Source organism: Kockiozyma suomiensis (assembly GCF_038497685.1).
Source record: "Kockiozyma suomiensis strain NRRL Y-17356 unplaced genomic scaffold V2V93scaffold_2, whole genome shotgun sequence".
Lineage (NCBI taxonomy): Eukaryota > Fungi > Ascomycota > Lipomycetes > Lipomycetales > Lipomycetaceae > Kockiozyma > Kockiozyma suomiensis.
In genome coordinates, this window is record NW_027117665.1 from 1,213,513 (window position 1) to 1,236,916 (window position 23,404).

At 44.4% G+C, this 23,404-nt stretch overlaps 11 protein-coding genes across 11 annotated transcripts; 10 read left to right on the top strand and 1 right to left on the bottom strand.

The window, feature by feature from the left end:
• The first annotated feature begins 16 nt into the window (after window positions 1-16).
• V2V93DRAFT_133539 (uncharacterized protein) lies at window positions 17-5,273 on the top strand. Its single transcript, XM_066906813.1, has 3 exons — window positions 17-1,044; window positions 1,114-3,764; window positions 3,819-5,273. The coding sequence occupies exons 1-3, from the start codon at window positions 270-272 to the stop codon at window positions 4,965-4,967; spliced, it is 4,575 nt and encodes a 1,524-aa protein (XP_066768189.1). The 5' UTR covers window positions 17-269; the 3' UTR covers window positions 4,968-5,273.
• Window positions 5,274-5,332: 59 nt separating this feature from the next.
• V2V93DRAFT_364901 (Flavinator of succinate dehydrogenase-domain-containing protein) lies at window positions 5,333-6,044 on the top strand. Its single transcript, XM_066908952.1, has one exon. The coding sequence runs from the start codon at window positions 5,399-5,401 to the stop codon at window positions 5,912-5,914; it is 516 nt and encodes a 171-aa protein (XP_066768190.1). The 5' UTR covers window positions 5,333-5,398; the 3' UTR covers window positions 5,915-6,044.
• On the bottom strand, window positions 5,915-6,731 carry V2V93DRAFT_364903 (chaperonin 10-like protein). The gene is made up of 3 exons (XM_066908953.1): window positions 6,622-6,731; window positions 6,293-6,553; window positions 5,915-6,225 (listed from the first exon to the last, which is right to left on the bottom strand). The coding sequence occupies exons 1-3, from the start codon at window positions 6,622-6,624 to the stop codon at window positions 6,172-6,174; spliced, it is 318 nt and encodes a 105-aa protein (XP_066768191.1). The 5' UTR covers window positions 6,625-6,731; the 3' UTR covers window positions 5,915-6,171.
• Window positions 6,732-6,882: 151 nt separating this feature from the next.
• V2V93DRAFT_364906 (emp24/gp25L/p24 family/GOLD-domain-containing protein) lies at window positions 6,883-8,145 on the top strand. The gene is made up of 4 exons (XM_066908954.1): window positions 6,883-7,185; window positions 7,268-7,306; window positions 7,389-7,774; window positions 7,837-8,145. Exons 1-4 carry the CDS (start codon window positions 6,961-6,963, stop codon window positions 7,853-7,855), a joined length of 669 nt encoding a protein of 222 aa, XP_066768192.1. The 5' UTR covers window positions 6,883-6,960; the 3' UTR covers window positions 7,856-8,145.
• Window positions 8,146-8,304: 159 nt separating this feature from the next.
• Window positions 8,305-10,374, top strand: V2V93DRAFT_378416 (uncharacterized protein; the record flags this gene model as incomplete). The annotated part of the gene is made up of 5 exons (XM_066911957.1): window positions 8,305-8,527; window positions 8,592-8,819; window positions 8,883-8,959; window positions 9,016-9,156; window positions 9,211-10,374. 5 exons carry the CDS (start codon window positions 8,305-8,307, stop codon window positions 10,372-10,374), a joined length of 1,833 nt encoding a protein of 610 aa, XP_066768193.1.
• Window positions 10,375-11,443: 1,069 nt separating this feature from the next.
• Window positions 11,444-13,121, top strand: V2V93DRAFT_390088 (major facilitator superfamily domain-containing protein; the record flags this gene model as incomplete). Its single annotated transcript, XM_066912387.1, has 3 exons — window positions 11,444-11,480; window positions 11,514-11,756; window positions 11,827-13,121. 3 exons carry the CDS (start codon window positions 11,444-11,446, stop codon window positions 13,119-13,121), a joined length of 1,575 nt encoding a protein of 524 aa, XP_066768194.1.
• A 243-nt stretch (window positions 13,122-13,364) lies between these two features.
• V2V93DRAFT_364916 (uncharacterized protein) lies at window positions 13,365-15,767 on the top strand. Its single transcript, XM_066908955.1, has 2 exons — window positions 13,365-13,481; window positions 13,552-15,767. The coding sequence occupies exons 1-2, from the start codon at window positions 13,422-13,424 to the stop codon at window positions 15,523-15,525; spliced, it is 2,034 nt and encodes a 677-aa protein (XP_066768195.1). The 5' UTR covers window positions 13,365-13,421; the 3' UTR covers window positions 15,526-15,767.
• Window positions 15,768-16,287: 520 nt separating this feature from the next.
• V2V93DRAFT_133744 (Aldo/keto reductase) lies at window positions 16,288-18,243 on the top strand. Its single transcript, XM_066906814.1, has 2 exons — window positions 16,288-16,881; window positions 16,935-18,243. Exons 1-2 carry the CDS (start codon window positions 16,726-16,728, stop codon window positions 17,814-17,816), a joined length of 1,038 nt encoding a protein of 345 aa, XP_066768196.1. The 5' UTR covers window positions 16,288-16,725; the 3' UTR covers window positions 17,817-18,243.
• A 168-nt stretch (window positions 18,244-18,411) lies between these two features.
• V2V93DRAFT_364923 (Aldo/keto reductase) lies at window positions 18,412-19,936 on the top strand. The gene is made up of 4 exons (XM_066908956.1): window positions 18,412-18,488; window positions 18,551-18,609; window positions 18,664-18,746; window positions 18,800-19,936. The coding sequence occupies exons 1-4, from the start codon at window positions 18,451-18,453 to the stop codon at window positions 19,679-19,681; spliced, it is 1,062 nt and encodes a 353-aa protein (XP_066768197.1). The 5' UTR covers window positions 18,412-18,450; the 3' UTR covers window positions 19,682-19,936.
• A 3-nt stretch (window positions 19,937-19,939) lies between these two features.
• On the top strand, window positions 19,940-21,422 carry V2V93DRAFT_364925 (Aldo/keto reductase). The gene is made up of 4 exons (XM_066908957.1): window positions 19,940-20,118; window positions 20,179-20,237; window positions 20,296-20,378; window positions 20,437-21,422. Exons 1-4 carry the CDS (start codon window positions 20,081-20,083, stop codon window positions 21,316-21,318), a joined length of 1,062 nt encoding a protein of 353 aa, XP_066768198.1. The 5' UTR covers window positions 19,940-20,080; the 3' UTR covers window positions 21,319-21,422.
• Window positions 21,423-21,637: 215 nt separating this feature from the next.
• On the top strand, window positions 21,638-23,204 carry V2V93DRAFT_384506 (Aldo/keto reductase). The gene is made up of 4 exons (XM_066912217.1): window positions 21,638-21,896; window positions 21,950-22,008; window positions 22,067-22,149; window positions 22,216-23,204. Exons 1-4 carry the CDS (start codon window positions 21,859-21,861, stop codon window positions 23,095-23,097), a joined length of 1,062 nt encoding a protein of 353 aa, XP_066768199.1. The 5' UTR covers window positions 21,638-21,858; the 3' UTR covers window positions 23,098-23,204.
• Window positions 23,205-23,404: the final 200 nt, after the last annotated feature.

Below are 23,404 nucleotides of genomic sequence, written 5' to 3' on the forward strand. Positions count from 1 at the left end.
TAGATATTAGATAGATAGTAAAAGAAGCACAAATATTCAGTGCAAAGCAGCCACGGCGCAGATACATCGCTACCGAGGGCAATCTTCAATTGGGTCAGTGTCCTGTTTTAGGTCGTCACCGCGAGCGCTCCGACAGTTTTCTCACCAAAAAAAAAGGCACACAAACTCTCGTATCCTCTCCCAAACACCTCCGCTTCACCACTTTTTTCGTCCTCAGGCTCTGCTCCTCCAACACTAGCAGCGCGGGCGTGTAAGCACCTAGTCAGCAGATGCCCTCGACGCCGCCGTCGCCGCCGGGCGCATACCATCCGCTGCCTCGTCCGCCGCCGCCGCATCATCTCCAACATCACCCTCACTCCAGCCTACTGGCGCTGTCGACTCCTGCCGCGAGCATCCCGTCCGGTCCGCGGTCGGCGCACTCGAAACCACCGCCAATGTACAGAGACCGCGACTACCGCTGGGAGCGCGACAGAGATAGGGAGCGAGAGAGAGAGAGAGAGAGAGATAGAGAAAGAGATAGAGAAAGAGATAGAGACCGAGACAGAGAACGCGAGAGAGACTACAGAGGCGGTATTTGGGAGCGTGATCGCGAGCGTGATTATTGGCCTGAGAGCAGAATTGCGAGAGACAGAGAGAGAGAGAGAGAAAGAGAAAGAGACAGAGACCGCGAACGAGAGAGGGACAGAGAAAGAGACCGCGACCGTGAAAGAGAAAGAGATCGTGACCGCGACTACGGTCCGCGCTCGGCAGACTCGTATTATGACCGTCGTCTGCCGCCCGCGGCTTCGCTTTCTTCTTCTGCTACTTACCCTCGTCCGCGTCCACCTCCCGTCCGCTACCTCTCTGACAGAGATCGAGACAGAGAACGAGACAGAGATCGCGAAAGAGACCGCTTCACTCGCTCTCCGCCGCCACCGTTTTATCATCCTCCTCCTCGGCAAGCGTCTTTTAGTAGTATACCTCCTCGTGCTCCCAGTGATCCAAAACAGCCAATTCCGCCTCCATACGAGCGCAGACCATCTGACAGACAGCACATCTCTCCTGGTATGTGCTAACTTTTTTTGATTAATTTTTTTTGGTAAATCCTGACATCATACTGATCGATCAAAGCAGGGTCCGTCTCTTCGCAATCTCAGTCTGCTCAAACATACGACAATAGTAAGCAGCAAGATATACATTCTAAACCGCGTCTGCAAACTTCTTTTACTACCTCCTTCCCACCTCACAAGCCCTCTCCAATATCTACTTCTCTATCTTCTCGCACACCGACTGAACCGAGACAGGACAGACCGCATGCTAAAGAATTACAAGTCAAGCAGGAGACCAAACCAGAAATAAAGCAGGAATTTAAGCATGTCGCTCCTCAGCCTTCTTTTGCTCCCCAGTCAATTCGTCCACCACAGAATAAACCCGCAGCTCCTCTTCCCATTTCACGAGAACATGTGTCTGCTCAGACTCCGGCAGAGAAATCCGCCCCATCCGTGACTACAGCGCCGGTTGAAGTTCAGCCTGTGCCGCCGCAAGTTGTCTCACAGGCTCCTACTCCAGTAACGCAGCATCCACCCCCTTCTCGTCCAAGACTCACTCTTGCCTCGGACGATGACGAGGACGAGGATGAAGAAGACGGACTTAATGAAGACGATGTCATTTCAAAAATACGGGAACTCGACAACGCAATGGCTTCTCTCCAATCTCGCCTTCAAGACCTTGCAAAGCGCAAAGAGCACGAGCGTGAATTACTCGAACAAGTTATATCCACTCCTGAAGCCATTCTCGACCCGGAATTTGAACCTGCCAGCAACAAACAAGACGATTACAGCGAGAACATCAAAATGGAGGATGCACCAATACCCGTCGCAAGAGTTAGGCAGGCAGTAATTCCATCTCTAGAATCACAAGCACCACCTAAATATCTAGCGGATCCACCGCTCAAACTTTTTTCTCAGTATACTTTTTACGCTTCTAGCATTGAATCTTTCAGTAACTTACGTCCGGCTATAACGCGCATTATTCAAGCTAAGCGTAAACGCGAGTTTGATCTGGGTCGTCAACTCCAGCAAGAGTACAAGCGGCTACGTGATGACTGGGAACTTCATTGTCGGTCACTAGATGACGAAATTGCGGCCGTTGCGGCAAGAGGCAAATCGCGTGATAGCGGCGCAGGTCAAAATACGAGCGATCCAGCACATGATGAAGAAGATGAAGATTCTGGTGTATTTCGTCGAGCAAGACGTTCGATGGGTGACGCTGTGCGTAGTGAGGCTGAATTTATGGAAGTTCTGGCATCGCTTGAGCGCGAAGAACAACTTGATCCAAAGAATCGCGCAAAACTTACCAGTGCTCGTATACCAAACATGATACTCGACGAACATGATCGCAGTCGAGTATACATTGATACAAATAACATAATTGAGGACCCTAGTGTCCCGCTTCAGCGCATTGAAGTTGACGGCGTTGATGTCTTTTCAGAAGAAGAACACCGCGCGTTTTGCGAAGGGTACAAACTATATCCTAAGCAATTTGGCTTCATAGCTCGCCATATGGATTATGCTCGCACATTCGAAGAATGTGTCCTTCACTATTATCGCACAAAGAAAGCAGTAGACTACAAATCCATGGCTGCGGCTGGCAGACGTAAAGGTGCTGGTGGTCGCAAGGGTCGCAGAAAAGGACGCGGAGGCGCAAATGCGTCGTCAACTCCGCGCGCGACAAAGGCCAAGAAACAGGCTTTGGTACTTGATAGCGCGAATAATGATGTCCTAACCGAAGTCTCGGAGGCGCCGACACCTGTTGAAGATGCTGTCCCGTCGTCGTCGTCGTCGCAGCCGCATCACAGACAGTCATCTAGTCGAATGCCAGACGAAGAGATTGCTGCATTACTTGAACTTGGGTCAAGTGGACGGCCTAGACGCGCTGCTGCGCCTGTGTTTGGAGAGAAAAAAGAGGACGTCGCAATGCTGTTGCAAGCGCTAGAGCAACCTAAGACGAAGCGGGCGAGAGGGGGTAAGAAAGGTGGAGTGGGTAAAGGACGAGGTGCAGGGTTACAGGATCAGAATATGCCACCTGTATCATTTCAGCAAGGATATTTTCCCAAACAATCTTTTGATAATTCTGAGCAGCTACAGCATCAACAGCAGCAGACAATTCAGCAGCAGCAACAGCAGCAGCCGCAAGAACCGCAGCAGTCGCAAGTACCGTTTGCATACCAAATATCCAGAGACTTGAAAGATCGGGAAGTGGATGCAATTTCAGCGCTCGCTGGATTATTTGGTGGCATGGAGAGTTTTCCACCTGCTGTTGCGACATCTTCGTCAGCGGGTACAGCTTCACAGTTATCAGCCCCAGTTGCGGAGTCTGAGCCAATGGATGATGTACAGCCTACTGCTGCTGCGCATGGCTCTGAGCAGCAACATTACGAGCAGCTCAATTATGAACAGCAGCAACAGCAACAGCAACAGCAACAGCAGCAGCAACCACAACTAGCTAATAATTCAGATACACCAATGATGATGATGGTTGACGGTACTTTACGACCTGCTGTAATCCAGCCTCCTACACCGCAACAGCCGTCCTTGTCGCCACAACTTCAGCATGCGCAGATTGTTGGGAATACTGCTAGCTCACACACGAATTCCAAGAGGAATAATTTGATTTCTAGTTACTGGAGTGTGCATGAGATGGATCTGTTTCCGAAGCTATTGCAGAGTTATGGCACACAATGGGAAGAAGTGTCGAAACACCTGAAGGCTAAGACGACTACAATGGTATGCTTCATTTCACCCTCTTTATGTTGTATGTTCATGCTAATATTGTTTTAGGTGAAAAATTACTATGCGCGGAATGCGGAGAAGTTTGGATGGGATCGCGTCACGCAAGAAGCGAATATGCTCATCTCACGCGGCCATCCTACTCCCGCACCGCCATCCCAGCCGGTGCCAGTACGCAAACGGTATGAGGCACAACAGAGAATACAAGATGATGATGAAGAGGAAGTGAATTTGAAAGGCGAGTTGGATGATAGAGCAAAGAAGCGTGATGCAGGTTATCATCCTAGTGCATCCACTAGCACGTCGTCAGAGGCGTCTTCGAAGCATACTTCTCCTAAAGTTGATCCTGTATATGAGAAAGAAACAAGTGCTGATACAGCAACAGCAGCAGCAGCTCCTCCGACAGCGGCAGCTCAGCGCGGTCCAAGACTTGGATTCTTCATGGACACTGTTCAAAATCCGATTGTGGCGCCCGTTAGTCAAGCGGCTGCACTGCCGCTGCCGATAGGTCATGACTCGCGGATGGGCATTGCAAATATCACGTCGGCAACATCAAGCCCGTCGCCGACACCAACGCCGCCAGTGCCCATGCCTCTTGAGTCTACTTCTGCCTCCGCACCTGTGCCGGCACGTATGCCGCCAAAGATGTCTAGTATAGCAAACTTGCTGAACGACGACGTGGAGGCACCTAAATTGTCGTCACCAGCTGCGCCTCTGGTTCATATACAGCCGCCACAGTCTACAACGGCCAGCAGCTCGTCGTCTATACTGTCCACTCCAGCCGCGCAGCCAAGTGCGCCGTGGAATCCGCGATCTCCTAGACCGGTTTTGCATCGATCACCTCCCGCACCACCTCCTCAATTACCAGCCTTACAGCCAGGATATACGCAGCCTCCAAACTCGCTGTTTCAGTACGGTGGTCCTCCTTCGAGAGGAGTGTCTCCTGGACCACCCCCGCCACCTTTGCCCTTATTCTCTCAGCCGGCACCGATGCTGCCAAACCCTTTCTATGCAGGAAGACCACAACCGGCTCCAGGGTTATTCCAATCACCACCTGCACCCTCCGCGCCACTACCGCCGCAGCAGCAAGGACAAGGACAGGGACAAAGTCCGCGGATAGCAACGTTGATTAATAGTGGCAATCCGTTTGAGTTGCCGACGCCATTTAGTAGTCGGGAGAGCAATGAACGAGGGGTTTAGATTTTGAGGAAATATTTGAAATTGTAAGAATAGGAGTGTGTTTTGTCCTAAAGTTGTATTATTAGTGTAGATTAGTAGGGTTTCTTATTTTTTTCTTTCATGGGTTTTTATTTGTTATTGTTTTTATTATTGATTTTTGTTCAACTCTTTTGTTGAAATCTGTAACATCAACCTTTCTTTGTTGTATTATTATTGACTTCTTTAATCTCTCTTTCTTTATATCCAGAATTAGATATTACACTATTTCATGATTTACTTACAGCTTGTAGATTCAGCGGGTTAGGTGATAGGCTAAACCTAACCACATATCTTGTCTTACGGAAAGACTCTTAAAAGTGAGCGAAAGTGATGACCATCTTCCGTACGATTTAGCGACCAGTTTGATTATTTACAATTCACCGTATCACCAAGATAAAGAAAAGGAATCAAGGATGCAGCGGACGCTGATTAATTCAATCCGGGTTATTTCTCGTGCAAGACCGGCAAACACTAAAACTGCTCAACGAGGACTACGCACATTTGCGCCATCGATGCTGGCGAAAGCTACTAGCCCGCCATCACCTCTCAAAATGGAAGAAGAGGAAATTAATGATGATCCGAATTCGATTAAACTTGAATTCAAACTTGAGCCTTTACCTAGGATTAACGAGCCGATTGAGAATAAGCGCGCTAGATTACTATATCAGTCTCGGAAGCGTGGCATTCTTGAGACCGATCTTATTCTTTCGCGATTCGCAGCTACATATTTGAAAGGATTTGGTGAAGCAGAATTGGAAGAATATGATAAGTTTTTGGATGAATATGACTGGGATATATATTATTGGGTTACTGGAAATCCCAGTTCGCCTGTGCCGGAACGGTGGCAGGGAAGCAAGATTTTGGAGTTGGTGAAGGCACAGGTTGAAGCTTCGAGCAAGACTGAGCCTGTTCGTATGCCTGAATTGTAACGAGGTTCTGTTAAGATGTGAAATCTTGAGAGATGCAATATAAGCTTTGACTGGAGATTTCTGGACTATATATTACACCAAACTAAACACAAGGGAAATATATTACATAATAAATAAGAATAGAAATTAACGTTCTGAAGCTTAGATTTTCCAATTGCAAGCTCGTAAACAACTTGAAAACCTCTTTTATATCTTCTTTGCTGCGAATGAAATATTGAGGGTTTTATTTTATAGTCATGTTTTATAGTCATGCACGTTTATTCTTCGGTGATCTTTGCAAGGATCTCGTGGTCCCGGAAGAGAATGAAGTCCTACGCACATATTAATACCAATCGCAAGTACGAATGAAACAAGTCAAAAAAAAAAAAAAATACGCACCTCATCGCCGACTTTGACAGTGCTGCCACCAAAAGGAGGAATCAAAACCCGGTCTCCAGTCTTAACCGACACCGGCAACAACTTTCCATTAGCGTCGTGAGCACCAGGGCCTACCGCAAGAACCTTGGCTTCATTCAGCTTCTCGACGTTCTTTTCGGGGATATAAAGACCGGACGCGGTCTTGTTTTCGGCCTTGACTCGCTGGACGAGGATACGGTCCAGCAGCGGGGTCACGCCGCGAATTGAACGAAGGGTAGTAGCCTGGAGAATGTCATTAGTATTAAAGATACAAACCCGGTATAGGCTAAGCATATTAGAAGAAAATATACCATTGTAGAAGATGTCAAACAGCTGATATTCGGAAAGAGTTGTGGGGATCAAGAATTACTTCGAGCAGGCGAGCCTCAGAAAATTTATGAGTTTCGGAAGCCAGCGGGGAGCTTATATAATTCCATCTAGATGCTGACTAGGAGAACTTTCTCGATCTGCTTGCTGATTTCGTCATCTAATATTGCACGTGATTTGTAGAATGACAAAATGGATGCAGGGAAAGGGGCCGATCCGCGTCGCTTTTTATATACACGTATATCATTTATTTGGTTGTATTTTTACAGCTTTACAGATTCCGACTTCAACAAGACATCAGGTCGCTTTTAGAACAGCAGTCAATGATTTCACGGCAATTTTTTTCTTTTATCAGTAGTCTGCTGGTTGCGACTCTTTTCTTCACGGCGCATTCCAACGCGTTGAAATTTGCGGTGCCAGCACGACCTGCTGGCTCTGGACAGGCTTTCGAGAGATGTATTCGCAATTTTGTGCATAAAGACGCGATGGTTGTCGTCAATGTCAAGACAAATGGACAGAGAGGCGATGGTCAGGTGTTGAATTTACGGGTAGGTTTCAGTTTTATCGCGATTGCGTTTGGTGTGTTACGCGTGAAATTGTAGCTGATTCCTGATTCTATATTATTTCTAGATTATTGATACAGTTGGAAATGAGTACGGCAGACCGAAAGTAAGTAGAACTGTTCTGTCGCTCTTTTCTATTGTCGGGGATGTTGAATTGTTTTTTTGTGATGAGCTAACACTGCGCATAGGACGTAGCAGGCGACGCAAGATATGTCTTCACCGCCCATGCTGACGCTGCATTCGACGTCTGTTTTGAAAATATTCAATCAAACGCACATATTCAAGGTCACCAGCGTGAAGTCGATCTTGACATCGACATTGGTGCAGATGCTCGTGATTGGAATGCGGTTGGACAAACAGAAAAGCTCAAACCTATGGAGCTTGAATTACGTAGAATTGAGGAGAATATCGATGAGATTGTGTCTACTATGGACTATCTCAGGGCTCGGGAAATGAGATTACGTGACACGAATGAGAGTACTAATGCAAGAGTCAAGTTTTTTGCTGTTGGTACGCTTTTCTGCTTACTTGCTTTGTCTGTTTGGCAAATCACCTATCTTCGCCAGTTTTTCAGGTATGAATTGAATATTTACTCTTTGTATAAATCAGATTAACTAACTGCTCTCTTTGTCACAGATCAAAGCATCTCATTTGAGCACTTCTTTAGCTTTATCATGATGTTTTCTTGTTTACTCAATCTGCATTTGTATGAACCCCGACTCTGAAGCCGACCCTTGTGTCGTGCTACATTTGTATTTTTTGCGTATTACGCTGTCGGCTGCATTAGATGTTCTGGTAGTAGCTTGACGTTCATTGTTTCCGACTTTTGTTTCATCTACATCATTGTATGTCTGTACAGTATGCTCTTATTTATATAAAATAGTAAACCATGAATCTTAGTATCTATAAACTAGTTTAGTCAAAATGATATGGTAAATTATTGATGTCGATTGTACATATTTCGAAACTTTAAGTGCACTTTCAAAACTCCCAACGCTTCTCGAAATGTTGGTAAGATTAGATCCTACAAACATCCCATCTACAGCTCTACATCAAACAAATCTATTTATTTTGCATGAAACTTTCTAAAAGGGAAATTGTATAATGGATCCGACATCGGCAATAGACGAGCTGACAATCTTCGCTCCTCCCGAGCCTCTCGTTGACATTATTGACTGGCCATGCCTTGAACTATCTAATGTCTGCATCTACGTAGGCAACGATTCGTCTAATTTAGCTGATATTACGGAGGATGTCAGGAATGAGGAGTCTGAGGCTCTTACAGTTGAAGGAGACATTGAGAGGGTAGTCACAATTGCTGAACCTCGTGAGTTTTCTTCCTTTACTAGTATCATTTATCTAGGATTATAAAATACTGATTGATAGCCCAGAGTTTTCTGAGCAATGGCGGACGATTTCGTTGGAAGACAATCTTATCGGTGCACGAATACGAATATCGAATGTTTGCACGACGGTCTTAAAAGTAAACGAGCTTGAAGATACAGATCAGGAGGTTAATTTTCAGATTCTCGGCGAAGCATGCTGGTATAAGTGTGCATCAGCGACTCCTGCCTATGCGCAACACTTTAGTGATATTATTGAAAAGACGCAGTTTTGGAGTATGTCATATTATATTTTTTAGGGTCACACAATTTTTATGTTACTGATATGTATATTTCTAGATTGGATCACGCATCAGATGCCTGAATTCGCTGAGGACTCGCCAACGACCGATCTATTTGATCAATTATGCACTCGTGTATGTGATTTCAGACGTTTACTAATATATTGACTCTCTAACAATTGTGAATATAGTACCGTGAAGATTTTGATCAAATTAATTTCTTCGGATTATTAGTGAGATACCACCGGTTCCTAATATCTCAATTATTAAGTGCTCCGTATTGGGAAGATAGTTTGCTTTTACGCGCATTTATGGATAGTCAGGAATATTCGGTATGTATCACACATTATATTTAATTAGTAATGTCAGCTAATGAGTGAATACAGGCTGCCGTTGACGAAATATCAGAATCGATGGTATCAGAGACCAAGCCCAGTAATTATCAGCACAAAAGAAAACGATCAGACAACAACAATAACGAAACCAATATCAAAAGAGAATCTGAGCAAGTTAAACACGAAGAGCATTTGGCAGTGTCTCATTTAATTTCGTCATTATCGAAGCAGTCGTCGAGCGCAATTGATGCAGCAGCTGATGTTATGGCGCTATACGGCCAGAAATCAAAGTTTCTTGATATTCAGAACTCAGAATTTTTAAACAACATGCGACAGTTTTTAGCACAAGAGCTATTGTATGATGATGAGACGTGGTTCCGGCTTATACAGCGACCTGAAAATCTGCAGCTGTTTTGTGATCGATTACAAAGCATCACAAACCTCATTACAACGAGGAAAAACCAGATTTCAGATTTAGAGGATTTTGCAGTTCATGTAGAGTACATTGCTCGCTTAAAAGAGTATTTCGCTAGCTTGTTGGGAGAGCTTAGGACGAACCCATCAAGAGAGGCTGAAGGAGCAGACGTCATAATCACGAATGAGCAAGAGGACCATGAAACTACGCCAATTAAGCGAAAGTCTACAAAGGCGGTACCTCGATTGCGTCCCTTTGGATCGCTGGCTTTGCCGATATTACAGCAGCCGGAGGAGGTAGACAATATATTTGAGTCCACCTATCAGGAGGCAGAGTTTCAAGGCGTACATAGTGACCTAGGCAGTTCTATAGTTATTTCCGAAGAAGCCGAAACAGAGAGCACCGAGAACGACGACGGGCTACAGTTGAAAAAATCCGCCGATGAGGCAATGATCACGGCCATAACATCCAACATTCAAAGACGTCTCCGAACGGCATTTAATCCTCAGCCGATTGCCGAGACTGATTTTGCGGCACTAGAATCGGCACCATGGGTTTGCCCTCAGGAAGACTGTTCAATGAATCTCGAGAACTCTAGTACACCCGAAGCTCGCGATGTAATTCAGAAACATTATGAAGCGCATGCGAGGCAGTATCTAACTGCTATGGAGGCAGTGAGGATCATTGGAGCAGGGCAGCATGTAGATAGATTACTAGCGAAGATTGATAGGATGGCAGAAATATGGAGGGGGGAGCAACTTAGGCTGGACGCGTCTCTTCTCCCGAAAGAGGTCCTGTAACGGTAATAGTATGCGGGTAGTTAATTACTAAGGATTGTGGCGGTTTAATGTTTGAGCAAAGATTGGATAAGTCGGGAAATAGAGCGTTGATCGATAAATCGATAACAGGTATGCCTGCAATGGTCAGAGCGCATAGCTTGATAAGATTTTTTTTAAGGGAATTTGCCCATCTTCATCAGACTGTTCCTGTCTGAGATAGCTTTGCACAAGTTTTGCCCATCTTGGGAAGGCTGTCGAGAAGTCTGTACTGAATTTAAAGATGCACACTAAGAATTTTTTTTGAGTCAATACCAATGAGTCAACAGCATTGAGTCACATTGGCTTCGGCAACGCTCGGTCTTTTGCTGTTTAAAATCGAGCAATACTACCGCAGTTCTCCGCTAGCAATCTCGGCTTGCTTTCGGTAATGAACGACGTTTACTGTCGCTGATGTCCTATCGCTTCATTACCAGATAAACAAAGTGGGTGTCAACATTATGCTGTTCGGCCGGGTTGCGATCTCTGATGCCACTATTGCGTGCGAGCCTGAGCCGCACACTAGCGAGCGGCTTGCGCACACACCCATTTCCTTCTTCGTGGCTTATCTTCCAACCTGGACCCACCAGGTCGTGTTGCCTGAGAACAGGCTTGAAAACATGCATCTGAAAGGGTATGTGTCTGTCTGGTCAAGAAAATATTTTTGAGGTGTCTCTGTGTGTTGTAGGGCTGTAGGTTATTGCTGTTCGGCTTTGCTGTCGCTTAGCCATAGCGTCCCAAATCTCAGTAGTCGATCATGGATGACTGCCACAACGAAAGTATATTTTGGAAACATGTCTGAAAACTTTCTCGAGCACACAATATGAGCATAGATGTCGTGTTCTGAGCTTGGAAATATTTTGCAGTGGCAAAGACCAGTTGAGGGTATTGCTCTAGCCAATTGTCAATCTGTGCGCTTTAAACTAGCTTTTTTAACTGAATTTTTGTCAGTACCTTCCTAAACTATCCGGTATGCGTTTGGATATAACTGGGGGATCGCCCTCCTCACTGTCCGGCCATCTGTTTGGTGCTTCAACATATCGTACCACTCACAATGTCTACCGAACATGACGTTGCAACTACCGAGAAGGGTGTCGAATCACTCGCCGTTTCCGATCAGGAAGTATTGGACCAGACTTTACTGAACATAAAGCCTCTTCCGGCTAAGCGCCCCTGGTACAAGTTTTTCGATGAGTACGAATACCGTGATTTATATGAGCGCAATGGAGTTCAGCATAAGTGGTACCACTGGTTTGACGAGAACGATACACCCGAGGAGAGGAGATATATCATTAAATTAGATCTGTTTATTACGTCGTACTGCTTTCTAAGTTACTGGGTCAAAAATTTAGACCAGACTAACGTCAGTATGTGGTTTTCTCATATATCTACTATTTATCGCACGAGAATTTGCAAAAACTAACAAAACCACTTTAGACAACGCATATACAGCTGGAATGAAGGAAGACTTGAACATGGGTGGCAGTGATCTTACAAACTTACAAGTCATGTACAACGTTGGCTGTGTTATCTTTCAACTCCCGTTCTTATACTTATTTCCAAAAGTGCGCATGGAACTTCTAATTCCTGGACTCGACATTGTTTGGGGTTTTTTCACTTTGGCTCAATACAGAGCGAAATCCACCAGAGAAATGATGGCCTATAGATTCCTTGTCGGCGCAGCTGAGGCACCCTTTTTCCCTGGCGTGCACTATGTTCTCGGTGCGTGGTTCAAGGCTCACGAGATTCAACGCCGAGGAGGTATCTTCTATATGGGATTAATGCTTGGCTCTTGCACCGCTGGCTTACTTCAAGGCGCCATTTATGATAATTTGAATGGTGTTCACGGACTTGCCGGATGGAGATGGATGTTCATCATTGATGCAATTATTACTCTTCCGGTGGGAATTATGGGATTCTTCATCTGGCCTGGAACTCCCGACAAGTTGCATTCGTACTTTTTTAACGAAAAAGATGCTGAGATAGCTCGGCGACGAGCAAAACGAAATGGCTCAGCAAAGACATCTAAGTTTTCGTGGGCGGTGCTCAAGCGTACTTTCACTTCCTGGCATTTGCCTGTTCTTTGCTTTTGGGATTTCCTATTTTGGAACTCTTCTGCTCAAGGTTATGGTGTGTTTTTACTGTGGCTCAAGTCGCTTGGTCGGTTCACAACTAGCAAGATCCAGAATATCTCTGCCGCGGCGCCCGCACTTGGTATCTTGTACGTCGCAATTTCATGTTTCGGCGCTGACATTTTCCGGTCTCGATGGTTTTTCTTGTGTTTACCACAGCTCGTCAACTGGACAAATCATGTCATTCTAGCAATTTGGGATGTACCTGAGAACGCTAAATGGTACGCTTTCCTAGTGCAATATACGTCCAATTCTATGTCTTCTGTCTTGTACGGCTGGATCAACGATATCGTGCGTCACGATGAAGAGTATCGTTCGGTCATTCTCATTCTGGTCAATACATTTGCACAGCAATCGACAGCTTGGACACCCAAGATTTTCTGGGAAAGCTCGACGGCTCCATCGTATCATATGGGATTCATTTGGGGTGCAGTAATTTCTGGAACCCTCATATTATGGACATTTGTTGTTTTGTATTTTTTCAAGAGAGATGAGCGGGCTTATTATTTCAAGCTTGTTGCTGAGGAAAGAGAGCGTGCCGAGGCATCGACTGACGACCAGGAGAGTTTGGAAGACGAGAAAGAGAGAAAACTAGAGTAGACACTTTTCAAATGCTTTTTAAATGCTTTTTGGTGCGAATTAAAAAAGGGCTGGATATTTAATAATTGGTCTGGAGTATTATTGGAGATAGATTAATAAACATTTTAATCTCTATTGATTTAGCATTCACGAAAATGACTAAACTACGCAAACGTCATCGTCATCGCAAAACTAACTCTATTAAGAATCCCTAAACCAAAATAACTTGTGGCTTTGAAGGAGTGAAATCGCCGCAACTTTCCTCACAGCTTTTCAGAAGACAGCATTGATCTCTGCTAGCGCAGTCGAAACGGTACGACAATGGTCAGGATTGCAGGTGGCAGCAGAGGTTGTTCTAACTGCAAAAGACGAAAAGTGAAAGTGAGATTGTCGAGCCAGTTTCAGATTCATAGTCACTACTTACCTGCTAACTATTGTTTCTATTATATAGTGCGACGAGACATTCCCTCATTGTAGGCGATGTTTGCGACTGAAACTCGATTGCGATGGTCCTGTTACCGGACTAATTTTTCAGAAGCAGAGGGTGGGCAAGCAATATGTTAGCAATGTTCAACATGTACGGAGGGGTGCTAGTAGCTCTCCAGTGTGCATCTCTCCAGCCACTTCTACTTCTCCGGATGCTTCACCAGACACCTCTTTAAGGTCAGCATTAGTTTCACAACCATTCTCATTTACAGCAGATAAAACTCCTTCTGTAGAGCATTATGCAAAGTCAAAGATAGGAAGATATTATTTTTCAAGTCAGAGCGATGTGCAACATTGGGAGCAGCTTCAGATGAATCCGCTTCGTGAATTAGACATGATCCCCAACTTTGATTTATTTAGCAGATGCATGGCACTCAACATGTCGATGTTTGCATCTGCGGAAAATTTTCTTCGGCATATTACAAATTCTTCCGAGCGAGGGTTGACTAATTTGCTGCCACCTCTTGTTCTCTCTCCTGTACAGTCTGCTAGTACGAGCGCAGCACGAGCACTAATTGTAGGACAATGTGCTCAGTTTCTGGGAAGCGAAAAGCTTAGGATGCTTAGCAATCAATTTTATTTGGAAGCTATCAAACTTCAGAATATTGCAGTACAATCTGTTGCCGAAGGATGCGGAAACGACAGCGTGATGACAGTCTCAAAAGATGTAGGGCCAAGTATAGAAGCATTTGCCAACATTACAAATGGTTCGTCTGAGGCTATAGATCCATTATTTCAGCAGGATAAATGTAGTTATAACTCGATACGGGCTTTATCTGTCAGCGATGATTGTACTATCGCCGGGTTTTTGCTTCCCTTCTGCGAGACAATGACAAATAATGTTTCGGTGAATAACTGGTCTAGCTTGATAACTGGAGTGGTAATGCTGTTGGAATTAGGTGGTCCGCAAGCTTTTCGTGAGGGAGAAAAACAAGTAATGTTTAACGGAGCATTATTCATGTTAGCCATTCATGCGGCAGTTACGCCTGATTCCCGATGTTCTATACTGAATCTTCCTGAATGGAGAGAGTGTCGGACAATTGTGAATCCTCAGTCCCTTCATTTCGTTATTATAGATGATCTGTTTCTGATTGGAGAGCATCAAATGGAACTAAGAAAATTGTTTTTGAACATTTCTGAACCGTTCACTTTATCGTCTACCGGAAACTCTGTGTCGTTTGATACTATAGGCAGGGATGCCACATTACGGCTTGAATACTGCAATGAGGAAGGATGGAAAGCTATGAAGGAGTTACACGCAAATGTCACAATCCTTGACTTGAAAGTTGAGTTCTATCTCGGGAAGTATGCAGAGCAGTACTACGATGCCTCATTACTATATAAAGGTGAAGATCTGCGAGATGTAAAGAGAGATCCAGTGACAAAGTTCCCATTACTAGAAGAACGATGTCCGCTTGCAAAAGACGACGCAGACTGGCAGAGAACACATTTTGGTAAACCTCAAATTTGTTACGCTACAATGTTTTGTTCTCGGTTTGTGACTACTGGCTTTTTGATGCGGATGGCCATTGCATTTATTCAATGTTATACTGCCCCTGCCGCTTATTATTCAACTTATAAGGATTTCAAAGAGTCACCCAGAGATTCATTGCTTCATTCTTTTGTTGACCGCTACATTGATGAAAAGAAATTGAATATCAAAGCACATTGCGACGTACTCTTGAGATCAGTCTTGTTCAATCTCGCCCTCATTCGTCGGCCGATATTTGTCTATTTTATTTTTTTGCTGGGACGACGTTGTCCAGTGGATGATCCACTACTGAGAGGATGGATATGGCATAAACTTTCAGAGGTTTTCGATACCTACAGAGACGGATTCTTGATTTCAGAGATTGATAACGAACAATGCAGGAGAGAGATGATGCTGTATAGGGCGCTGCCAACGTGCGCTGGATGCGGTGAGCGAGTCAGGTTTTGAATGCTTATATATATATGTATAGTGCCAGAAATCTGTTGTATATAGTAAATATCAATCACTCCTCATATTTTTCTTATCTTCACGTATGTGCTTATATACCAAAACAGCTGAAGCTATGCTCGACAATACTTCCAGACCGGCCGGCTCTTGTAAGTCTGTGTGGATGCAAATGCCACTACAGTCCTTTGTACCGCGAAGAGCGTGAGATGACAAACGATTTGACCGCGTCAATCTTATTCCGTCGGGGCCGCGTGCCGCATGAGCTGCCGCAGATAGCAATCTGATCCAATTGTATCTCCATAACCAGTTGATTAGCTGCAGCATACAAGGGTTCAGGCTAAGAATTAACTCGGGGCGCAATATGACATTGGCTGAAGAGCCGATATGACGACACAGCACAAGTTTTAATATTTTTCGCCAATGCCATGGATATTAGAGCTCTATTTGTTTTGTATAATTGGACTAAACGGTCGAAAAGTGCGTAATATGACAATAAATAACCATTGTGACTTATACCTATCGGACTCTATGACATAATCCGAATGGAGACCAGCGAATAATGAACCTATCCACAAGATATCCATTCTTCAGTCCGCAGTCCTTTTTCCATGCCCTTCAAAGCAAGAAAAGTATTGATAAATAATCGCATATATTGTAGAAACCATCTAAGGGGTTAAACGATGACAAATATCAGCGGGAAAACGGAGCTCGCAGACCCCGCAGGTCCGTGGGGCTGACATCTACTAAACCCTACTTCCGCTTCCTGTTCTCTGCCTCTAATGATACGCCTGTCGGACTGCTGGAGAGTGAGATCCCTCAATTGGGCGGATGCAGCGTAATTGCTGCTGAAAGTGCAGTATTGATCATATTGTTGAGGTCATAGCTGAAGAGAGAACCCTTTTCAGATAAGTAACAAAATTGGGAAAGACTGTACAGGATCAGATCGGAGGAAAGAGTAGCCGCAGATCAAGGAACCACGCGGCTATCAGCGTGTCATCATCCTCTATATAAATCAGCCCTTGTCTTTCCTGTATCCCATCTTCCTTAGTTATATACAATCATGGCCACTGATACACCTGTCAAAGCAGCCTATAGAAAGTCAGTAGCTCCATAATTAACAAATCATTTGCTCTTACCCATAGTGAATAATTGTTTTAGACTAGGAGCAAGCGGATTCCGTGTCTCTGTCCCGATCTTGGGATGCATGAGCTTTGGAAGTATGCTGGGTTATATTCATTGACTGTCAATTTACTGACATATTGTCATTCTACAGGCAAAAAATGGCAGAATTGGGTTCTTGATGAAGAAGAAGCGCTTCCGATTTTGAAAGCAGCCTACGATATGGGCGTGACCACAGTGAGTCTTAGCTCTTTCCATTGGCCTTTATCGCACAACTAATCAGATTATAGTGGGATACCGCTAATTTGTACTCTAATGGTGAATCAGAAAAGATCATTTCCAAAGCTCTTAAAAAGTACAATATCCCCAGAAGCAAGGTCCAAATCCTGACAAAATGCTATATGTTCACTGACGATGAGGATCCGAATTTGGTAGTCGGAATGACTGATTCAAGAACAGATTCAGAGAGATCAAATTTCCAAGGCCTTTCTCGTACTGCTATTTTCGAGCAAGTGGAAGCTAGTTTGCGTCGTCTTGACACGGACTATATTGACCTTTATCAGATCCACCGCTTCGATTATGCGACCCCGATTGAAGAAACAATGTGTGCTCTCAACGATTTAGTTCATTCAGGAAAAGTCAGATACATTGGAGCTAGTAGCATGTTCTCATTCCAGTTTGCAATGATGCAGGCATGCGCTGAAAAGAATGGATGGACAAAGTTTGTGTCTATGCAGAATCACTACAATCTCCTGTACCGCGAAGAAGAGCGTGAGATGAACAAGTACTGCGATTTGACTGGAGTGGGTCTTATTCCATGGGGCCCTCTTGCTGCAGGAGCTGTTGCCAAGCCACCTGAAGGTAGTTCTACTCGCGCCGAGACGTATAAGATGATGGCAAAAATGAGCTCATTGTTTTACAGCCTTCCCGAAGGCGAGATGCCTCAAGAGATCATCAAGCGAGTACAGGAAATTGCAAACAAGAAAGGGCTTTCTATGGCTGAAGTTGGTCTTGCATGGGTGATGTCCAAAGTCAGTAGTCCACTTGTAGGAGTCAGCTCTGTTAGAAGACTCGAGGAGGCCGTCGGTGCGGTGCACAAAACTCTTGAGGAAGACGACAAGAAGTATTTAGAAGAGCCGTATGCTCCTAGACCTATTTTAGGATTTTTTTAAGCATGGTTTTTATGCAACAGGTAGCTATAATATGATAATCATCTCTACTCGAATGCGCCGAGCGTATAAGTGCTCCGTAATATATCAATAGGATATTTTTAAAGAATGAGATTCTCAGCTTTATCATGCGGCTCTGCACTCTTGGGCATTAAACACCTATAGCGATGCTAGAGCGATTAGTATGCTACGGTTTTCTTCCTTGAACCCGCTTGAGATATCTATAATGAGATTGCGTAGACAGAATGTGAAATTGCTCTAATGAACGCTTTTGCTCCTATGGTTTGTGTGGAGGTTAGCATATTCATTAGACACAAGTGTCTGTGGAATAATTTGTCCGAGGAGCAATCCGATACTTCAACATACAACGGCGTTATAGGATTTGCATAATAGCAACCTAATCATACTACACAGCAAGAATAATGTACGTAATTATATTATTCAATTGCATTAGGCAATGTGACTAAAGGATAGACGGAGTCAAATTTGCATCGGTATAATTTATCAACATTATGGTTGCTGGAGTGCGGCTAATCGTGACAGACGAATTATATAGAGCCTGTGCACGATAAGCTGGAGAAAGTTTGTTACTAGTCTTTTCATTTTTGCATAGATCTTATACGCTCGGAATCGAACAATGGCTTCAGATACACCTGTTAAGGCTGTTTATAGAAAGTCTGTAGTAATTGCGATTAATTTTTCTCACAAATATAAATGCTAACGTCCTCAATTGATAGACTTGGTGCCTGCGGATTGCGGGTATCTGTTCCCATCTTGGGATGCATGAGTTTTGGATGTATGCACTTTTATTTCTCTTCATTCAATTGAAGGGCCTGACAAAATTCTGTAGTTAAAGAATGGCAAGACTGGGTCTTGGAAGAAGAAGCTGCTCTTCCGATCTTGAAAGCAGCCTATGATATGGGCGTGACCACAGTGAGTCTTAGCTCTTTCCATTGGCCTTTATCGCACAACTAATCAGATTATAGTGGGATACCGCTAATTTGTACTCTAACGGAGAATCCGAAAGACTGATTGCAGCAGCGATTAAAAAATATAATATTCCTCGCAGCAAAATTCAGATCTTGACAAAATGCTACATGCATGTCAACGAGGAAAACCCTCGCTCCGGCTCGAGAATGACATACTCAACTGATAATGATGAGGAATCAAATTACTGCGGTCTCTCTCGTGCGGCTATTTTTCATCAGGTGGAAGGCAGTCTTCGACGTCTTGAGACTGACTATATTGACCTTTTTCAAATCCATCGCTTTGACTATGCCACTCCAATTGAGGAGACTATGTGTGCTCTCAATGATTTAGTGCGCTCTGGTAAAGTCAGATACATTGGAGCTAGTAGCATGTATTCATTCCAGTTTGCAATGATGCAGGCATGCGCTGAAAAGAACGGATGGACGAAATTTGTGTCTATGCAAAGCCAGTACAGTCTCTTGTACCGCGAAGAAGAACGCGAGATGAACAAGTACTGCGATTTGACTGGAGTGGGTCTTATTCCATGGGGACCTCTAGCTGCTGGTGCTCTTGCTCGTCCGCCGACTGCTGATACGACACGCTCGGAGACGACCAAAGCAATCTCTAAATTCAGCCCGACATTCTACGATCTTTCGCAGGGTGAAGCTGCTCAAGAGACCATCAAGCGCGTGCAAGAAATTGCTCAGAAGAAAGGGTTTTCAATGGCTGAAGTCGGACTAGCCTGGATTATTTCTAAAGTGTCTAGTCCTCTGGTAGGCGTCAGCTCGATCAAGAGACTTGAGGAGGCTGTTGGTGCCGGATATAAGACGCTTGAGAAAGACGACGCCGAGTATTTGGAAGAGCTTTATGTCCCTAGGCCCGTTAGTGGTTTCTCCTAAGCTATGTCTATTCAAGTCTTATGTCCTGAGCCAGATCGGATTTAAAAAAGTATTCATATTGAATAGGGTAACGTTGTATGCCCACTATTTGGCGGTCATCCTATTAAATCCTACTAGAGCTACTTCAGGATACAAACAATGAGAGTAAAGCAATAAACAAAAAAAAGATGTATAAATAAAAAAGATAAACCATGAAGATGATTAAAAAGCTAACAGTTTGCGCAAGAAGTTTCGAATCGATTATTCAGCCAAAATATACGGAGATAGTCAACTCCGCTCGCTTATCGGCGAGCGCCGCATGTTAGGTTTCATTCGGCGCTGCGAGGAGAGTATATAATAATGGTATGCGGTCTTTTCTTCTCATAGAAGTAATAAACATTTACTTGTGAAATTACAAAGATGGCGTCTAATAAGTCTATTAAAGCGGTTTACAGAAAGTATGCAAAACTTTTTCTCATTTTGAAACGAAACTGCAATCACTGACGTCATATTTACAGGCTTGGAAATAGCGGTCTTCGCGTATCTGTGCCTATCCTAGGATGCATGAGCTTTGGAGGTTTGTCCCGAATTTTGACAAAAACTTGGGGCATATGTTAATTAGAAATCGGACGCAGAAAAGGTATGGCAGCCTTGGGTCCTTGAAGAAGAAGATGCCCTTCCTATTTTCAAGGCCGCCTACGAGATGGGAGTAGTCACGGTATGTAAATTATCGCAAATCTCCCTTGCCTTGCTAGCAGCTGACATCTGAATTGTAGTGGGACACCGCAAACACATACTCCAACGGAAAATCTGAAAAAATCGTTGCAGCCGCTCTGAAGAAATACGGGATCCCGAGATCAAAAGTGCAGATTTTGACCAAATGTTGCGTCTTCACTGATGACGAGAATCCCCTAGTTCGTGGCGTTAAAATGAGCACGTCTGCAAATACTGAGTACTCTAATTTTATGGGGCTTTCGCGTACTGCTATTTTTCATCAGGTGGAAGGCAGTCTTCGGCGTCTTGAGACTGACTATATTGACCTATTGCAAATCCATCGCTTTGACTATGCCACTCCGATTGAGGAGACAATGTGTGCTCTCAATGATTTAGTGCGCTCTGGTAAAGTCAGATACATTGGAGCTAGTAGCATGTTCTCATTCCAGTTTGCAATGATGCAGGCATGCGCTGAAAAGAACGGATGGACAAAGTTCGTATCCATGCAGGATGAATGCAGTCTCTTGTACCGCGAAGAAGAGCGTGAGATGATTAAGTATTGCAATCTCACGGGCGTTGGAATAATTCCTTGGGGACCTCTTGCTGGGGGTGCCTTAGCGCGATCTCCAGCAATTGACACAACTCGCTCAGATTCTGTTAAGAATACAGTCAGGAGCCTTCCAGCATTTTATGATCTAAGTGCAGGTGAGGCAGCGCAAACTATCATCAAACGGGTGCAAGAAGTAGCAGCCAAAAAACAATACACAATGGCAGTGGTCAGTCTTGCATGGGTTCTTTCAAAAGTTAGTAGCCCGATTACAGGTCTAAGTTCTATCAAGAGACTGGAAGAGGCAGTGGCAGCTGGCCACTGTGCTCTGGAGGAGGACGAGATCAAATACCTAGAGGAGCCTTATGTTCCAAGGCCCACCAGGGGATTTGTATAGACTACAGGCTGAAGCACTGCAATGTAAACATTTATCAGATAAGAAATATACAACTTACACAAGCATGTGAATTTATGAAAGATCTTCCCCACAGTCGCTACAAGAAAGCAGCTATTTGTATATTATTAGCTACACTAATATAGATCACGATAGCATTATCTGAAGAAGCCAGCCGCTGGTTTTGATCCGTACGGTGTTAAGTCACCTTCCATAGACACATGTTCTCATTATCGCCTGCACAGCCAAAAAAGCCCTAAACCTGTCTCATAACCCTAGGGCAGCAGCTAAGAGCACCGACTAACTCCGCATCCTCCGCATAAGCAGTTAGGTCTTGTAGGGTTCCGAAGCAATACCAAACTAATCACGGATATAGTAGTAGTAAGTCTGACTAGGCGCGTCAGAAGGCGCCGATAGGTCCGGGCATGGAGGGCAAACAATAGAGGATTGATCGGTATAGACTCAGCCAGCATATATAAGTCCTCCCGCTGCCAGTCCTCAGATTACAGCTACCAGCAATTTTGTCGGATCTTCAGAACTACAATGACCTCCTTAGCTCCAGTCAAAGCAGCTTACAAGAAGTATGCCACATGCTATACATACTATCGTACCTTTAGCTAATGATCTTTGATAGACTTGGTACCAGCGGCTTCCGCGTGTCTGTGCCCATCCTTGGATGTATGAGTTTTGGAGGTGCGATGTTCCGCTATCGATTTGTAGAAAACTTTAGCTAATGCTTTTATGACTATAGACAGCAAATGGCAGCCTTGGGTCCTTAATGAGGAGGATGCCCTACCCGTACTGAAGGCAGCGTACGATATGGGTATCACTTCTGTAAGTACAGAATTCTATCTGTGGCGTTTTATTTTAGAGGGAATACTAATGATATGCATGATCTAGTGGGATACGGCGAACATGTATTCAAACGGCAAGAGTGAAATGGTGATTGCGGCAGCGCTTAAGAAATATAGCATTCCGCGCTCCAAAGTGCAAATCTTGACCAAGGTGTTTACACTCACTGACGGCGAAGACCCAGACCTTATTGGTCTCAGATATAATGCTAATGACAACACCGAGTATTCTAATCTATTTGGCTTGTCACGCACTGCCATTTTCCATCAGGTTAATGGATGTCTTCGACGTCTCGAGACCGACTATATTGACCTATTGCAAATCCATCGCTTTGACTATGCCACTCCGATTGAGGAGACAATGTGTGCTCTCAATGATCTGGTGCGTTCAGGTAAAGTCAGATACATTGGAGCTAGCAGCATGTATGCGTTTCAATTTGCAATGATGCAGGCATGCGCTGAAAAGAATGGATGGACCAAGTTCGTATCCATGCAAAATCACTACAATCTCTTGTACCGCGAAGAAGAGCGTGAGATGAACAAGTACTGCGATTTGACTGGAGTGGGTCTTATTCCATGGGGACCTCTAGCTGCTGGTGCTCTTGCCAGAGCTCCTGATACTACTACTGTGCGCTCAAATCTCTTGCCGAACCTTATTAAGGTTGCTCCAACTTTTTATGATCTTTCCGAAGGCGAGGCGCCGCAGGAAATTCTTAAACGTGTTAGAGAAATTGCCGAGAAGAAGGGATATACCAGAGCAGAGACTGGTCTTGCTTGGGTTATGTCTAAAGTTTCCAGCCCGCTTGTTGGCGCTAGTACTGTCAAGAGACTGGAGGAAGCTGTGTCTGCCGCGCATAAGACTCTTGAGGAGGACGAGATCAAGTATCTTGAGGAGCCGTATGTTCCTAGACCGAACTGTGGTTTTGCCTAATCACGAAGGGTGCAGGCGATTATTCTACTCATAGCATCTATGTGAATTTGTTTAATTGCCAACTTAGTTTATCAAAATTTATATAAAACCAGAAAAGATTGGCTCGCATCATTATGTAAGTCTGCCATTATGACTGCCATTGACATGTAGACTAAAACAAACACATCGGGTTAGGGTATTTAAGCATTTTGGCGCCGCCGTCGCCAAGGCTAGCTGTACTGATAGAGACTAAACAGAGCTTCTGGCAACATTGCCGCTTGCAGAATGTGTAAAAACGATGAAAATAATCTTCTTACAGAAATAAGCA

Coding starts and splice junctions, on each gene's coding strand:
- V2V93DRAFT_364925 (XM_066908957.1), top strand. CDS start 20,081: ATGGCGTCTAATAAGTCTATTAAAGCGGTTTACAGAAA. Junction 20,119..20,178: donor ATTAAAGCGGTTTACAGAAA/GTATGCAAAACT, acceptor TCATATTTACAG/GCTTGGAAATAGCGGTCTTC. Junction 20,238..20,295: donor AGGATGCATGAGCTTTGGAG/GTTTGTCCCGAA, acceptor AATCGGACGCAG/AAAAGGTATGGCAGCCTTGG.
- V2V93DRAFT_364903 (XM_066908953.1), bottom strand. Junction 6,226..6,292: donor CTGTCAAAGTCGGCGATGAG/GTGCGTATTTTT, acceptor ATATGTGCGTAG/GACTTCATTCTCTTCCGGGA.
- V2V93DRAFT_364901 (XM_066908952.1), top strand. CDS start 5,399: ATGCAGCGGACGCTGATTAATTCAATCCGGGTTATTTCTCGTGCAAGA.
- V2V93DRAFT_364916 (XM_066908955.1), top strand. CDS start 13,422: ATGGTCAGGATTGCAGGTGGCAGCAGAGGTTGTTCTAACTGCAAAAGA. Junction 13,482..13,551: donor GCAAAAGACGAAAAGTGAAA/GTGAGATTGTCG, acceptor TCTATTATATAG/TGCGACGAGACATTCCCTCA.
- V2V93DRAFT_384506 (XM_066912217.1), top strand. CDS start 21,859: ATGACCTCCTTAGCTCCAGTCAAAGCAGCTTACAAGAA. Junction 21,897..21,949: donor GTCAAAGCAGCTTACAAGAA/GTATGCCACATG, acceptor GATCTTTGATAG/ACTTGGTACCAGCGGCTTCC. Junction 22,009..22,066: donor TGGATGTATGAGTTTTGGAG/GTGCGATGTTCC, acceptor TTATGACTATAG/ACAGCAAATGGCAGCCTTGG.
- V2V93DRAFT_364923 (XM_066908956.1), top strand. CDS start 18,451: ATGGCTTCAGATACACCTGTTAAGGCTGTTTATAGAAA. Junction 18,489..18,550: donor GTTAAGGCTGTTTATAGAAA/GTCTGTAGTAAT, acceptor CTCAATTGATAG/ACTTGGTGCCTGCGGATTGC. Junction 18,747..18,799: donor ATGATATGGGCGTGACCACA/GTGAGTCTTAGC, acceptor ATCAGATTATAG/TGGGATACCGCTAATTTGTA.
- V2V93DRAFT_364906 (XM_066908954.1), top strand. CDS start 6,961: ATGATTTCACGGCAATTTTTTTCTTTTATCAGTAGTCTGCTGGTTGCG. Junction 7,186..7,267: donor GTCAGGTGTTGAATTTACGG/GTAGGTTTCAGT, acceptor TATTATTTCTAG/ATTATTGATACAGTTGGAAA. Junction 7,307..7,388: donor ATGAGTACGGCAGACCGAAA/GTAAGTAGAACT, acceptor CACTGCGCATAG/GACGTAGCAGGCGACGCAAG.
- V2V93DRAFT_133744 (XM_066906814.1), top strand. CDS start 16,726: ATGCATGAGCTTTGGAAGTATGCTGGGTTATATTCATTGACTGTCAAT. Junction 16,882..16,934: donor ACGATATGGGCGTGACCACA/GTGAGTCTTAGC, acceptor ATCAGATTATAG/TGGGATACCGCTAATTTGTA.
- V2V93DRAFT_133539 (XM_066906813.1), top strand. CDS start 270: ATGCCCTCGACGCCGCCGTCGCCGCCGGGCGCATACCATCCGCTGCCT. Junction 1,045..1,113: donor CAGACAGCACATCTCTCCTG/GTATGTGCTAAC, acceptor CGATCAAAGCAG/GGTCCGTCTCTTCGCAATCT. Junction 3,765..3,818: donor AGGCTAAGACGACTACAATG/GTATGCTTCATT, acceptor ATATTGTTTTAG/GTGAAAAATTACTATGCGCG.